The 15,899-nt window shown below is 56.3% G+C and overlaps 1 protein-coding gene across 1 annotated transcript in view; it reads right to left on the bottom strand.

Annotated features, from left to right (window-relative positions):
• The window catches only part of Lrp5 (LDL receptor related protein 5), a 92,221-nt gene that overhangs the window by 44,846 nt on the left and 31,476 nt on the right, over positions 1–15,899 (bottom strand). The window contains exons 3-5 of the mRNA XM_042675944.1: positions 13,892–14,089; positions 11,269–11,465; positions 9,989–10,120 (exon numbers count right to left, since the gene is read on the bottom strand). Of these exons, the coding sequence (XP_042531878.1) occupies positions 9,989–10,120; positions 11,269–11,465; positions 13,892–14,089 (527 nt within the window). The remainder of the gene's footprint in view (positions 1–9,988; positions 10,121–11,268; positions 11,466–13,891; positions 14,090–15,899) is intronic.

Genomic DNA, 15,899 nt, shown 5'->3' with positions numbered 1-15,899 from the left:
CTGAGCCCAGCGCTGGCCCTGCTCACAACTGGAGGTCTGAGCAGCTGTCTGCCCACAGGCTCCACCCAGAGCCGCACACGTAGGAAGGCTGAAGCCAACTTGGAGGGCCACAGGCAGCCTGACCTCTCATTTGGCCCGGCTCCATGTGCTTGGCTTTTTCCTGGGCCTTGAACTCAGAGCCTTAGCTTTACCACTCAAGGCTGGTGCTCTACCACTTAAGCAATACCTCCACTTCTGGTTTTATGCTGGCTAATTGGATATATCTTGGGTTTGTCTGCTCTGCTGGCTTTGAACTGCAGTCCTCAAGTCTCAGTCTCCTGAGTAGCCTGATTACAAGCGTGAGCCACTATACTGCCTGTTTGGCTCTTAAATGGCCAGGGGTGGAGGGCCACTGACTAGCCCAGGACCTCCATCCTCCCGAATGCTGGCGTCACCTGGGTCTCAGCTGCCTGCATCTGCCCCTCTTCTTCCCCCACCCCGCCCCCTCGCAGCTCTGAGCCAATGAGCAGCTGCTGGTGTGCAGGTCAGCACGCCAGCTCCCGGGAAGACAACCCCGACTTGGGCTCCCAGCCCTATTTCTGCACTAAATGACCTACAGCAAGCAACTTGACCTCTGGTTCCTACGCAGAAGACTCCAGCAAGGCTGGGAAGCTCCTCCACAAAGCCTGTGACCTTGGCCCCCTTCCTGAGGAATTAACCTCACACATCCCCAGAGAGGCAGAGGTCATGAGGAACAAAATGTGATGACAATGACGTTGTTGGGCCAATCAAAGGTTTGCCTGAAACACAGGATGTGGGGGCTGGGGTGGGAGGGGCTGGATCGCCAGTCCCGTGTCCTCCCCTCAGGTGCCTTTCTGAATCCAGATTCTGGGGAGGCGCTCAGGAAGAAGACCCCTGACGATCTGTGCTGCTGGTGCTGGTTGCACGCTGCCCCGCAGCTCCTGAGCGGCCGCCGCCCCTCTGCAGGACCCAAGGGTGGGCCCGGGTTGGGATGCTCTCATCCTGTCTGCACGCCTGCACCTGCAGCGCCAGCAAGCTCTCACCTCTGTGGGACTCAGCGGGATACCCCGGATGTCCATTCCCCGCGCGTGTCCTTGAGCTCCACACTGGAACAGACACCGTGCGCCCACCACACCAGCTGTTCCCCCAGGAGGCGCCATCACCATGACCGCCACCACTCAGTGGCAGGCTGTGCTCCAAGGAACACATTAGCTGAACCATGTGAAGACAAACAACAAAAACAACGCGTCATTAGGTCAAGTGTGGCTGACTAGGCCAGGCACACTGGCTCACTCTTGGAATCCTTGCAAGTGCAGAGGTGGAGAGCAAGACTGTGACTGAAGACCAGCCCCATCTCGATCAGCAAGCCAGGCATGGGGATGCTTGCCTATGATCCCAGCTACACAGGAGGCCATAGGTTAAAAGGAGCCCATCCAGACAGGCCCCAAGCAAAGCCACAAGACCCCACCCAAAACATAACTGAAGTAAGACACAATGGGGAACATGGCTCATGTGGTAGAGCATTTATCTAGCAAGGCCCTGCGTTTAAAGCCACACACACCACACCACACACACACACACACACACACACACACACACACACACACACACACACACACACACACACACACACACACACACACACACACACACACACACACACACACGGCTTGCCTGGTTCGAGGGAGATCAAGTACAGAGAACTTTACAATTTGTAAATCAGGAGGCATGACCCATATGTTCTTCCTAGGTAGAAAAGGCACAACGAACTTATCCCTCACAGACACAGAGTGGGACACTCCTATACCCACCCAGCCCTTGGAGATGGGGCAGAGGAAACAAGGAAGCCCCACCTGACTCAGAGTGAAGACCCTGAGATCTGAGCACCACAGTCAACACATTCAGCCTCTTCCAGACCTCATGGCTGGCCGTAGGGGAAGCCGGCACCCTCATCCATCAGAGCAGCACCTTAAGCATCTGCCTCCCTCTCAGAAGAGGGGCTGGGAAGCCAAGGAGACTCCAGGGCAAGGGCTGGAGGGTGAGACCAGCCGGAAGCAGAGGCCGATCACAGCAGCAGGGGAAGCAAACACGGCACCAGCAGGTTGAGGCCGAGACTTAGGAGGTGGGCACGGAGCAGGTCACCTGCCCATTTCCATGGAACAGGTGGTAAAAGGTAGAGAGAGGATGACCCGAAGAGGGCTGGAACTGCACAAGCAGGCAGCCTGAGGCATCAGCCCACGGGGGCCACGGGACCTGCAGGTCGCTGCCCCCCCCCCGTTCTCTCCCCACCCCCCAAGTAGAACTGGGAGAGAGAGGGGAGGGCACAAGCTCAGTCAGTAGAAAAACATGAATGGAGGGAGAGCAAACGCAGCCATTCAATACGCATTATGTAAAAACTGAACTGCAGAACTCAAGGGTAGAGATGGGGGAGGAAAGATGGGGAGAAAGACTCATCAAGAAGCACTGCACTCCAAACCTGACCCGGAGTTGTAACTCCTCTGTACAACTACTTTTTGTCTGAGACCAGGACTCAAACTCTTTATTTTTAAGTTGTTATTATAAAGGTGATATACAAAGGGGTGACAGTTCTGTAAGCCAGGTAATGAGTACATTTCGTTTGGGACAATGTCACCCCTTCCCTTTCTGTCTTCTAGTTTTCCCTCTCCCATATAAACCCAAAAGTTTCACCGCAGTGTCTAGCAAGGACCACTGCCGCAGCTGTTCACACTTCGCCCCTGCATTTCTGTGCCCCCATCACAGTCCCAAGACATATGAACAAAGAAACGGAACAAAAATAAAACAGCCAGGCACTAGTGGCTCATGCCTATAGTCCTAGCTTCTCAGGAGGCTGACAGTCCTCACAGGAAAGTCCATGATACTCTCATCTCCAATTAACTACCTCAAAACCAGAAGTGGAGCAACAGCTCAACGTGGTAGAGCAAAAGAGCTCAGGGACAGCACCCAGGCCCCAAGTTCAAGCCCCACAACTAAAAACAACAAAAGAAAAAGCAAGGAAAAAAACTCTTGTTTATACTTCCCTGGAGTTCATTTCTACAAATATTGTTTTGTATGGTCAGATGCACACAGACACTGTGCCTTGTGCCCCTCCTAAGAGTGTCCTGCTTTGGTCTCACTGTGTGTGAATGGATGCCTAGACTCCTGCGTAATTTATTATGCAGGACTTGAACAGTTTTTTTTTGTCGGTTGTAGGGTGTACATGCTGTCCCTCAGCTCTTCAGCTCAAGGCTACTGCCCTACCACTTGAGCCATAGCATCACTTCCAGCTTTTTTTTTTTTTTGCTTATGTGGTGCTGAGGAATCGAACCCAGAGCCTTATGCATGCAAGGCAAACACTCTACCACTGAGCCACCTTCCCTGCCCAGGACTTGAACTCTTGGTCTGATGCTTCCACTCACTGGCTAATGCTCTACCATCTGAGCCACGCCTCCAACCCCAAAAGGGTTGGTCTATTCTTTTACACAACTACTTCATCATCCTAAATGGTCTTAGTTTGGAGGAGTGCCCTGAGGCTCCCCTCAAGGACACGGCCTGTCTCCTTTCTTCTTCCACAGCTTTAAGTGAACTTCTGGCCGGGACACAAAAGCACACATGTCGAGTGAGTGGTCTCCTTTCTGTGCTGTTCCAGAACAGGCAAAACTAATTCCCGGTGACAGGCGTCAGGAAGTGGGGGGAGGTCTGCAGAGGGGCACGGGGTATTTTCCGGGTGGTTTTGCAGATGCTTGCTGGTGTCAGAGCTAATGGGAATGTACACTTACAATGTGTGTTCTTGTCTCCAAGTTATAGCTACACCTAAAAAGCAACGCTCTGGCCCTTGGGGCAGGCTCCCCCATTTTCTGGACTGGCACGGGGGATCTGATTTTCTTACTATTAAAAATTCACGGTCCCTGGCTGAGCACAGCAGCTGCCTTCTGCCGGGAAAGTCAATGCCAATCAAGGCCTGGCGCAGACACCCCACAGGGCCTCCTTTCTTTTCCCTTTGACCCACTTCCCTGATAAGTGACAAGCCAGCCAGACTCTGGGAACAAGCACGCCCGTTATTCCGGGCCCAGGGCTGTGGGCTCCGTATTCCCTGCACTAATCCCTCCCGCCCGCATGGACGATGGACGTGAGCGGCCTGGAGACGGCGGCCCCAGTTGTCTGCCTGCCTCTCAGCCCCAACAGTGGCCTTCTGTTCGTCCTGCCGCCCCGCCGCCCCCATCGGCCCCACTTCTAGTTTCCCAGCCCTGACGGATGAACGTCTATGAAGACTACGTCTGGCGAGGTACGGGGGGAGGCGCGGGGGCCACTACGAGCCCCAGGTCTGCCTATTGGGTCACTGAGGACACCGGATTCACGGGCCTGGTCCCTCAAAGCCCAGGACAGAAGGGCCGCACCCCTAAGCCCACCACCCCGAGGTCCCCCGGCCATGAAGAAGCCTTGGAGACAAAAGTCAAAACAACAGGACGCAGACCCGGCGGCCAGGGAGCCGCAGGCTCACGAGGACGGCGGCCGTGGCAACTCCCAAGTCAGGCCCTGCTACTGCTGTTTTTAGCCCAATCCACATAATTGAAAAAACATGGGAGAAAGCAAAGCCAGCTGCTTGTGGAGGCCGCCACGGCGGGGGCAGGGAAGGAGGCCGGCCCAGCGCCCGATGGCCTTGGCTGGCCCGGCCAGGGCCCTCGGCCTTCCCAGGGACAGGACCACATCACTCTGAGCCACAGACACCCGCGACATAGGCCTCACGAGCCAAAGGTCCCGTTGCCCGCAGGATACCCTTGAGTCCAAAGCACAGGGAGGTGGAAGGGCATCCCACAAGAGGGGGAAGGGGGAATCGAGTCCAAATCCAGCCTGTGCTGACCCCAGCAAGACATGTAAGAAGCTATTCCTAGATGGGTGTGGTGGTACATGCCTGTAATCCCAGCACTCAGGAAGTTAGAGCAGGCAGATCATGAGCCAGCTTAGGCTCCACGTGAGACCCAGTCTCAATAACCAAAGTAGTGGGGGGGGGGGGGGGCAGGGAGAGGAAGGAGCAAGGAAGACAAGGAAGGAAAAAGGGAGGGAAGGAGGAAAAGGGAAGGGGTAGGGGCACTGTCTGCCCTGCCCCACTGCAGCACAGCCTTGCATGGACCCAGTCTTGTGCCTTCCCAAGCTAAAGGGACACCACCACATCCCCAGGAGTGCCCTGCCCCTTTCACTGGGGCCCTGGCCCGGCTGCCATGTGAGCCTCTTCTTCAGGGGAGACTCCCCAATGCTAGCCAGTCTGCATTCCCTGAAACCCAGGACAAAGCAGGAGCCAGGACACCTTGAGGATTTCTTCAACTCCAACTTCACGAAGCAGGAAAAGGACAGCTGACTGGCGCAGAGCTCAGAAATCCAGGAGCAGAGGCTGAGGCCCTGTCTTCAAACCAGAGCTGGGGGGCGGGGCAGGCGGACAGCGCCCATCCCTGCAGCCTGCCACAGGCCACTGACCCTGGGAACCCAGGGGGCAGACCCCTCCCCACCTCACCAAGACTTTGGTTAGTGGGTATGTGATGGGCTCAGGACCAGGATATGTGCCTGAGCGGCTCAGGCACAGCCCAGCCCCTGCTCCAAACCCAGGGAAAGGGGACCACACATCCTCCACCCCTCCCACCCCTGTGAAGACACCACCCCCAGTGCCCCAGCTCAGTCCCTCTTGGCACCACCCAGCCCTGGCGTCTGCTTCTGATTCTAAACGTTCTGGGAAGAATCGCTCTCTTGGCATCAAATCAGATTGGCTCCCTGGCTCACAGTTCAAGTTCAAATTCAAGTACAGCTCCCACTTTCTGAGCATCCAGGCCTTCCTCCAATCCACTCCGGAGATGAGCACTGTTAGACTGGCCTCTCTGCAGAGGAGGAAAATGGAGCAGAGAGGCAAAGTACTTTTCGAAGATCGCACAGCCTGACTGTGGCTTGCCCTTATCAACAAGATCATTCAGAGCAGCTGCCACACAACTGAAAATTACCGCTCTGACCCCTGGGTCTGCCGTGCTGAGTTTCTGAATCAGAAAATCTTCGCAAGCCAAATGCCAGTGCTCATGCCTGTAGTCCTAACTACTCAGGAGGTTGAGATCTGAGGATTGAGGTTTGAAGCCCCTTCAGGGAAAAAAAAAAGTCCATGATACTCTTATCTCCGATTAACCAGCAAAAAGCTGGAAATGGAGGTGTGGTTCAAGTAGTAGAGCACTAGCCTTGAGGGAGTTCATGCCCCAACACTGGCACAAAAACCAAGTCTTTGCAAGCTCCCAGCCCCAGAGCAGCCTCCCCTGGCCTATCTGCATTTGTGTCCCCACTGACCTCAGTCCACCAGGCTGGGGATGTGGGACCAAGCGGACACGCCTGTGCATCCACTGAACTCCTCCTTCACGCAGCCCTGCCTTCACCCCAGGACGACACTGGCCTTTGATCCTCAATCTTCAGGACACTCACTCCTCGGAAGACCGGCGCATGCCTGCATGAGGCCTCTGCCCACCAGGACCTCGGAGCCACGCTGCCAGCTGTGCCCGGCCAGGACCTCTGGTTTCTTCCTCCCATCCCCCTGACGCCTCCGGGCCCCATCGTGCTGCACATGCGCTGGCCGGGGTACACGGCCCCCAAGCAGGCTTTTCGCCAGAGCACTCAGCTTCTCCAGCTGGGTCTTTGTAGAAGAGTTTCTCAGGTTGCGGGGCAGGGACGGGTGGTCCCCGGACAGCTGAGTCCCTGGCCACCCAGGGAGCTGTGTGATCAGCCCCACAGCTCTCCCGGGGACAGGGACAGCTTCTCTCCACATGTGTCAGTGCAGTCACATCAGACGGCAGAGCCTCCAGGGCTGGAGCCGTCCCAGCCTGTAGTACCACCTCCTCTGGGAAGTCCTCCACCCTGGCTTGCACAGCAGAGCCCTGGATTCCCAGATCCCAGGTGGCTCCTCTGTGCTGCTCACTACACAGTCCCCCTCTCCCTTCCCCCTCCTCCTACCTCCTTCTTCCCTCCCTTCCCCCCCCCCCCCCCCCCCCCCCCCGCCAACCCCTGCCAAACCAGTTGCCCCTCTCCCAGGACTCCCAGACAAGAGTTTGCATTTGCAGAAAGAACAATATGCCCTTAAAGGGCTCAGCAGTGGGCACCAGTCCCCAGGGCTCAGAGGGTCCGGCTGTGGGAGCCCGGGAAGCAGAGAGGATGGAGGGCTGCCTGTCAGCTGGAGTCTGGAAAGGAGACCAGCCCGCTCCATCCCTGGGGAGGAAAGTGATTCCAGACTTCCCGAGAGGCCGCCCCGCTCTAACAGCCACCGAGCCCCAGGGCCAGGGGACGGTGCAGTGCGAGTGTGGGTGGCGCGCATGGTAAGGCAGACTATGCACCTGCTCCGGACAACATACGGGACCCTCCCATCTCCCACACAAGGGCAGGCCGGGGGTCTGGCAGGCGAGGCCCTGGCCGCCATCCATCTCTGGAGGACAGAGGAAGAACTTGGGTAAGCTCTTCAGGGAACCCCCCAGGCTTCTCCAGCTGTGGGCCTCCCGTGAGCCCCCAGGCCAAGCCTCTGGGATCCTACCAGGGCTCATATCTTATTTTGCACACATCACATGGAATCTGTTAACAAAAGTTCCCTGCAGGAGTTGCTGGAACTTTTTGGTATCTGTCAGGCACCCCTGGCATGATACAATTTTTGGGGTGTCCTAACCACCTTCCACAAATGTCTACATACAGCCTGTTTCGGAACACTCAGACAATGGAGATGGAGGCTGTATGGCACACAGCCAGGGCCTCGGACTCCCAGAGCAGACATCACCAGGTGCTGACCCAACAACAGTACTCAGCCAGGCATCACCAATCAATGAGGCCAACTTCCCTGCTGGAATATTGACCGACACTGCCAAACTAAGGGTCCAGAATCCTTCTCCAACAGACAGGAAAGCGGCAGGAGGGTAAGAAAGCTAGCTGCAGCCAGTAGACCAAATACCCACTTCCAGTGCAGTATATGGAACTGAGGACTGGGGGGGGGGGGGGGGGGGGGGGCAGGCTGGGCATGACAGCAGGGACTCACTCCACCAAGTCAGGCCCAAGGCATCAGCAGACAGATCATCTCCCCATGGGAAGACTCTATCTTCTAGAACCTTCCATGGTGACCTCAGGTTGGTGACTTACCCTCGGGTTAGCTCATCTGTGACATGAGGGGTAATCTAGCCTGACCAGGCTGCTCTCCACAGTCACCTCACATGTCGCTAGTGCTCCCTCAGCCTGCTGTGTCCAAACCCCGGAACAGCAGGATCCCTCACGGCGACCCCAAAGTCCCCGGACCAGGGCCTCCTAAGTGACTGCAGAGCTGTTCACTGGCTCATGGTGCTGTCCATCTTCCCACTCCCCCTCACCTAGCCCCTCACCTAGCGTGCGGGCCGGAACCAGGGACTATCTGCACAGTGGTCTGCAGGATGCCCAGGGCCTAGGAATGTGGGGTGCACAGCAGGTGCCTCCTGAACGGGCAAGAGGATGCATGCGTGAAAGATGAATGAATGGTTCAATGAGTGTGGCCTCATCGGAAGCGCCAGTCCTACATGGTAGGGTTCCTACTTTAAGAGAACCAGGAAACTGGCATCATCCATGCTTCTAGTTCTCAAATGTTGGCTCATCTCCCTCTCCCTCCTTGGGAGAACAGCCCACTGTGAGGGGAGCTCTAACTGACACAGCTAACAGCCTCTCTGATGAGCAGCCGAGTCTCCCTCCATTTATGATATTCTGTTCAGCTGGACGCAGTGGTACATACATGTAATCCCAGCTTCTCAGGTTAGAGAGGTAGAAGGATCACAAGTTCAGAGTCAACACAAACAAGACCCTATCACAAATGAGTGCTTTACAGCACTTTTACATGCCTGTAATCCCAGCTACTGGGGGAAGCAGAGATCCATGGTCAGGCCTAAGCAAAAAGCACAAGAACCTACCTGAAAAATAAACCAAAGCAAAAATGGGCTGGGGAGATGGCTCGAGCGGCAGAGTACTGCCTAGCAAGCAGGAAGCCTTCGGTTCAGTGGTGGCATCACCAAAAAGAAGCAAGTGCTAGGGGCTGAGGGAGAGGCGGAAGGTGGCTCCACACGGGAGGGAAGAGTGCCCGCGGAGAGGGAGCATCCAAAGGCAGCTCCATTAGGGCCGTGGTCATGGCCCGCTTCCATGAGGGCATTACAAAGGCAGGGGACTCTGTGGGAATGAGGGGCCAGGGTGGACATGAACGGCAAGTCTCAGTGGACAGGGAGAATGTGAATGAAGAACAGGAGCAGCCCCGCTGTGGCCCCCTGCTGCCGCAGGGCTGCGCACCCGGACGGAGGAGGAAAAGGTTACAGACAAGGAGGGAGAGCCCCTCAGGGGCCCAGCACCCCAGTCCTGCCACCCTGGATCACCCCACCCCACTATCCTGCTTTATACTAAACAGAGCTTGTTTTGTGGTTGTTGTTTTGTGCCAGTATTGGAGCCTGAACTCAGATCCTGGGTGCTTTTTTTGCTCTAACACTTGGGCCACAGCTCCACTTCTGGCTTTTTTGGTAGTTAACTGGAGATACAAGTCTTACAGACTTTCCTGCCTGGGCTGACTTCAAACAAGGATCCTCAGATCTCAGCCTCCTGCGTAGATAGGATTATAAGTGTGAGCCACCAGCACCCAGTCCGATAATAACATTCATAGTTTGGGGTTCACACCTCATGCATTACTGGGTGATTACTACTACATGACCAAGTCATTACATGGTTGTACAGTCAGGGGACCCAAGGCTCCAGCAGGGCTGATAATCTGGCTGAGACTGTCCACCCATCTGCCTGTCAGGCACCGAGCCCAGAGCTCACCACAAATCTCAGCCATCTACTGCCCAACTCCATCTGGTGCAGGGCTAGCAATGCTCAGAGCTTTTGCTAAAGCGAGCAGACTATCAACACAGGCTGCCATGTCTCCGGAGGCACCCGAGCTGGTGGCGGGCACCCCCAGGCCAGGCTGCCTCTCCGAGTCCTGCCTCACCTGCTTTACAAGTCCTGCCATTGTCCTGGAGCTGCACGCCCGTGGGGCAGGCGCACGTGTAGAATGGCTCCCGCGGGGACAGCAGGCACAAGTGGGAACAGCCACCATTGTCCTCCTCACACTGAGTGTGGACTGGAAAAAAACGAGTCAGAGAGTAAGTTCCAGAACCAGGGCACCTGACCCCCACCCAGTCACCGCCCACAGCCCAACCACTGCCCTGCCACGCATTTCCAAATGAACTAGCATCCCACCTCCTCACCTGTCCCTCCCGATAACCCCCAGCCTGTCCACGAAGTCCCTCTCAGGCCCCCCCCCAGCCCCTACCTCCTCACTGCCTACCATCGGCTGTGTTGGACCATTAGCTTCATCAGCTTGTCTTGTAATTTCTCCAAGTCCAACTGTGACCTTCCCAGTCACCATCCCAGCCCAGACATGGCCTGCCCTTGAAGCAGAGGCTTCCCCATGCTGAGCTCCTCCAGCAAGGAAAACCTGTCCCCAACGACACCTCCCCCGGAAGATGCCGCCCTTGCTCCTTGGCAGGACCTGGGGACTTGCCCACATAACACCGATGGGGAGCCTACGGCAGTGGGCTCTTGAGCACAGGCCCACCTTGCCTCCTCCAGTACCTGGATGCCGCAGGCCCCGCCCACACCGGGTGTCCCTGCTCAGGCAAGGGCTGAGCCTCAGGTGGGGTAGCCATGCTGGGCATTTCCCCAGGTGCTTCTATGACCAATGAGCACTGAACATAACAAGGGTGTCTAGGACCTGGGAAAGTGGGGCTCAGCATCTCTGAAACAGCAGATTCCCAGCTATGAGCTGCCTCCTTCCTTGTGTTGGCTGAGCAGAGATGAGTCCAAGAGCCATGGTGGCCCCAGCAGAAAACAGGGCAGAGGCCTGCCCTGCCCTCTGTCCGCACTGAGAACAGCTGCCGCCCCAGGACCCAAGCTCAAGTTCCAAGTTTAAACCCACAATGGCTCAGCCATAAATATCTGGTCCCTGAGGGAGTAGGTGAGCCTGTAACCCTGACCCAGAGATCCAGGGACTTGGCCAGGATCCTACTGGACCCCAAGCTGGGAACCACCAACTCAGGAGTTTCCTTCCTCAAGGCCCCACCCTACCTCCAGCCCCAGCCCCACCGTGGTCCCGCCCACCCCGGTGGCTCTGCCCTCAAACCACTGGCTCTCTGCCATGTCCCGGACTTCGCCCCTGTCCCATGACTCCACCCCATCCTTTCCTCCCCGCCGGCTCCCCACCCCACCGCCTGCCCCCCAGGCACTCACAGGGGGGCTGCCGCTCCTGGCTGAGCACCTGGATGTCCATGGGCGAGTAGAGAGAGCTCAGGATCTCCCTCCTCTTCTCGCCTGTCCTCTTGTTACAGGCGTGGATGGAGCGCGTCTGCCAGTCCGTCCAATACAGGGTGTCCCCGGACAACGTGAGGGCAAAGGGGTGCGTCAGGCTGCCCTCCACCACCTTCTGCCTGCAAGGGAGGCAGAGGGCAGGGGTGAGACCCCCGAGGCCAGCTCTGTCCAAGCACAGGCGCCCCCACACCCAGCCAGCCTCTGGCCAGGAACACAGGGTCCCCAGGCAAAGTCCCCAGAGACGAAAGGTGCAAACGGCAAGGAGTCACCCTAGGGACTGAAGGCAGCCCTCCTCCCCAAGAACGCCCGGACCACGTGCTCAGGCCTACAAATCCCGGCTGTTTTCAGAAGGAATTAAATTTGGCATCAGGGAAGGGGAAGTCGTGTTTAACAAGAGTACACACACTGCTGATGGGATCTGAGTTTGACTCAAACAGTGACATGTGGTTGTCTGAGGTCCGTCCACTGCCAGGACAGGCTCTGGCCCGCTGTGTGGCTCTGGGTGAGTGTGTGTGCCTCTCTGATCTAGTGTTAGTGTTTAACGAACTGATAAATATCCCAGGAAACAGTTGGCATAAGGAAGCATTAGCCTCTACCACCACCCCGCCGCCGCCACCCCAGACGGCAGCCTTTCCAGCCTCTGCACCCTCCGTAACTGCCAGGGCTACCTGCACCCAAGAAGCCACAATGGGACACTGTGCCAAAGCTCAGTGTGGAAAGAAGAGACCCAAGAGAACCTGAGGCCCAGGCTGGTATGGGTGCCTGGAACGGGCCGTTCTAGACTCAGTTCAACCTGGGGACAAATGAAGCGTTGGCCGGGAGCTCGGCTCTAAGCTCAGAACACATGTGGGCCAGACCTGCCTGTGGAGCCGCTTCTGATGATGCTTCTCCCTGGCCCCCATGCAAAACACCTGTGAGGTCCTGGCATCTGCCATCCACAGGCCCAAGAGGCACGCAGACAGTGCTCTTACGTGGGCCCGGCTGCATTTGCCATGGAGCCCCTCCACATCAGCCCCCACTGCAGACCAGGAGCTACACCAGGGTGGATGTGGGGTCTTCCCTCGCCATGGAGGGACACTTACTTGACCTGGCACAATGCAGTATTCATTCAGTCAACAAGAAAACCCTTCACCTGTTCCATGGAGGGCAGATCTACATCTAAAGGTAATGAAGTTAGACTTGCTGCACACACCAGAAAGCTCTGACAGCAACTGCCCTGAGATGCAAAAGACCTTTCCTGGGCATGCATTCATGTAATCCATTTTACTGAGCACCAACTATGTGCTAGGCCCTCCGGCCAGACCGGGGATGCAGGGATAGTAACTAAGCCAATCCTGCTGCTGCCTCCAAGATGCTGTGGAGCATGAGTGGGGGGCTGGGGGTTGGGGGACAGCACGCAGTGTCAGAAACCAATCACAGCCCCTTAACTACAATTCTGAAACCTAAACTGAAAGCTTTGTTTTGTTTTGTCCTTTTTGTCTGTGGCAGAATTTGAACTTGGGGCCTAGGCACTGTCTCTGAGCTCTTTTTGCTCAAGGCTAGCACTCTACCACTTTGAGCCACAGCACCACTTCCAGTTTTTCTGGTGATTAATTGGAAATAAGAGTCTCACTGATAGCAGGCACTGGCGGCTCACGCCTGTAATCCTAGCTATTCAAGAGGCTGAGATCTGAGGATTAAGGTTCAAAGTCAGCCCCAGCGGCAGGAAAGTCTGTGCGACTCATCTCCAATTAACCACCAGAAAACTGGAAGTGGTGCTGTAGCTCACAGTGGAAAAGCGCTAGCCTCAAGCAAAAAGAGCTCAGGGACAGTGCCCAGATCCCAAGTTCATGCCCCATAATGGACAAAAAAAAAAAAGTTTCAAAGCTGGGCGCTGGTGGCTCACGCCTGTAATCCTAGCTACTCAGGAGGCTGAGATCTGAGGATCGTGGTTCAAAGCCAGCCCGGGCAGGAGAGACCGTGAGACTCCTATCTCCAATAAACCACCAGAAAAAAACGGGAAGTGGCGCTGTAGCTCAAGTGGTAGAGTGCTCGTCTTGAGCTGAAGAGCTGAGGGACAGCGCCCAGGCCCAGAGTTCAAGCCCCACGACCGACAAAAAAATAAAAAATAAAAAGTTTCAGACTTTCCTACCCAGTCTGGCTTTGAACCATGATCCTCAGATCTAAGCCTCCTGAGTAGCTAGAACTACAAGCATGAGCCACCAGCGCCCAGCTGGACGTTTTTGTTGCTCTTTTGGCAGCAAAACCAGTGCATAGATGTCAGCTATGTAGTCCTTCCCGGCTGGCTTAGGATAAAGTTCTGCATCTGCTGTGGGAACAGCCACACAGCAGATGGAGGAGGCCACCCCTCCCACCCCACTCAGGGGACTTCAGAGTGCCACCGCTACTGTCTTGCTGCTCTGAAGTTCTCCAAAGTGCCAGACAAATCCCTCAGATCCCCAGGGTTTCAGCCTAGAGGCCTGAGTTAAGAACTGCCTTCAAATGCTCTGAGGGCTGCAGGGCGCCACGGGCGGGCCAAGGGCACCTCAGGCGGGTGGGGACTTACCGGAAAGAGCCATCCAGGTTGGCACGGTGGATGAAGCTGAGCTTGGCGTCGGCCCAGTACAGCTTCTGCTCCTCCAGGTCGATGGTCAGCCCATTGGGCCAGTAAATGTCCGAGTCCACGATGATCTTCCGGGCACTGCCATCCATCCCCGCCCGCTCGATGCGGGGCGTCTCCCCCCAGTCTGTCCAGTACATGTACCTAACGGGGGAGGGGAAGGGAAGCGGGCAGGCGGGGAGGAAGTTACCACGTTGGTGTTTGGTTCCGATCTCTGACATGGATTCTGACCACTCACCCAACCAAATGTCTTGTTATTTCTTTTGGAACATGGAACATGGTCTCAGTACAGATCCCAGGCTGGCCTAGAACTGGCTCTGTACTCCCCGCTGCCCTTAAACGCTCAAGCCCTTGGCTTCTAGAGTACTGGGATTGCAAGCATGTACTACTTCCAGTGAGAGATGACCAATGTAGGGTTTCAGGAGTAGTTAGGGATCAAAACAGAGTCATGTGTTGCTTAAGACAGAAATACAAAGTGAGTGAGTGAGTGTGTGAGTGAGTGTGTGTGTGTGTGTGTGTGTGTGTGTGTGTGTGTGTGTGTGTGTGTGTGTGTGTGTGTGTCCTAGGCACTGTCCCTTAGCTTTTGTGCTCAAGGCTGGCACTCTTCCACTTGAGCCACAGCTCCACTTCTGGCTCTTTAGTCATTAATTGGAGATAAGAGTCTCACAGACTTTCCTGCTCCCAGGCTGGCTTCAAACCATGACCCTCAGATCTCAGCCTCCTGAACAGCTAGGATTACAGGCATGAGCCACAAGCCCCTGGTTTTAAGATTTTTTTTTTCTTTTTTAAGGATGACGAGACGGACTTGACCGTGATGGACACGAGGGGGTGGTGACACCACTGGGCCACAGTCCTCACACACACCACGGGCCCATCGGTCATCCCGCAGCTCAGAACGGAGAGCAAGCTGGAGGCCCTCAGTCCCCTTTCTCTCCCAGCTCTTCTCCGGTGCCCCATGAAATCTATGACTTGAATAGTTCCGCTTGGTGTTGGATTCTATTTCTTCTAGTTTTGCTACTCTGAAGATGCTGTGAAGGAACAGAAGGCAATCTGAAGCATGCGGGATGGAATGTGTTTAGTGCCGAAACGAACACTAACAAATGTCCAGCTCCAGAGAGGGACGACGGTAACGGGGGGCTGCCTGTGGGACCAGGGGCACCTGGGAACCTCAGGACCTTCTGCATTTTCCCTGTTACCTGAAAACAACTCTTAAACAGGTCTGTGCCCGTGGCTCACGCACACCTTCATCCCAAGCTGTACGCGGGAGGACCAGGCACTAGCCCAGTATGGGCAGGAAAGACCAAGACTGCCTCCGGGGACAAAAGCTGGACAGTGGCGTACCTGTCATCTCATCAACGCCAGGAGGCCTAAAGTAGCTTAGGTGTGCACCAGGCAGGTAGTGACACCCTATCCTAAATAACTGGCAAAAAACAGGGCAGGAGGCGTGAGTCAGCAGTGCAGCACCAGCAAGGTCCTCAGTATGCCTCCCCCCCCCCCCCCGCCGCCCCCCCCCCCACATACACACAAAGAAATGACAAGCGCTGCTGCTCCCAGGCAGGTCTGTGGGTTTGAAGCTTGCGGATGCATATTCTCCAACAGGGGGCTGGCACCCACGTCTGTGGAAAGCCTCCGCAGCCTTCGGGGTCCCTCGCTTGGTCCCCCTCCAGGGAGCGGACACGGCAGGCCTGATGCCTGCATCTGGGTCCCCAACCTGGCTGGCACTCTGGGTTACCACAGGAGACGCCCCCAGCCTGGGAGACACAAGGTCCCCTCCAGGAATGGAGGTACCAAAGACAGCAGGGGAGGGCAGTGCCAATCACCCTGAGAGCCCACCTCCCACTCTGGCTCCTGGGAAGAGAGCACGGTGCTCATTCGCCAGCAGTTCTGAAGGCTGAGCCTCCCTGAGCCTCTGGCCGCTCTCCAGAGCCCAGTGAGCTTCCCTTCCTTGGCCTCC

This window comes from Dipodomys spectabilis, unplaced genomic scaffold, assembly GCF_019054845.1.
Source record: "Dipodomys spectabilis isolate Male_0828 unplaced genomic scaffold, ASM1905484v1 ptg000030l, whole genome shotgun sequence".
Taxonomy (NCBI): Eukaryota; Metazoa; Chordata; class Mammalia; order Rodentia; family Heteromyidae; genus Dipodomys; species Dipodomys spectabilis.
This window is presented reverse-complemented; position numbering and strand designations above follow the sequence as displayed.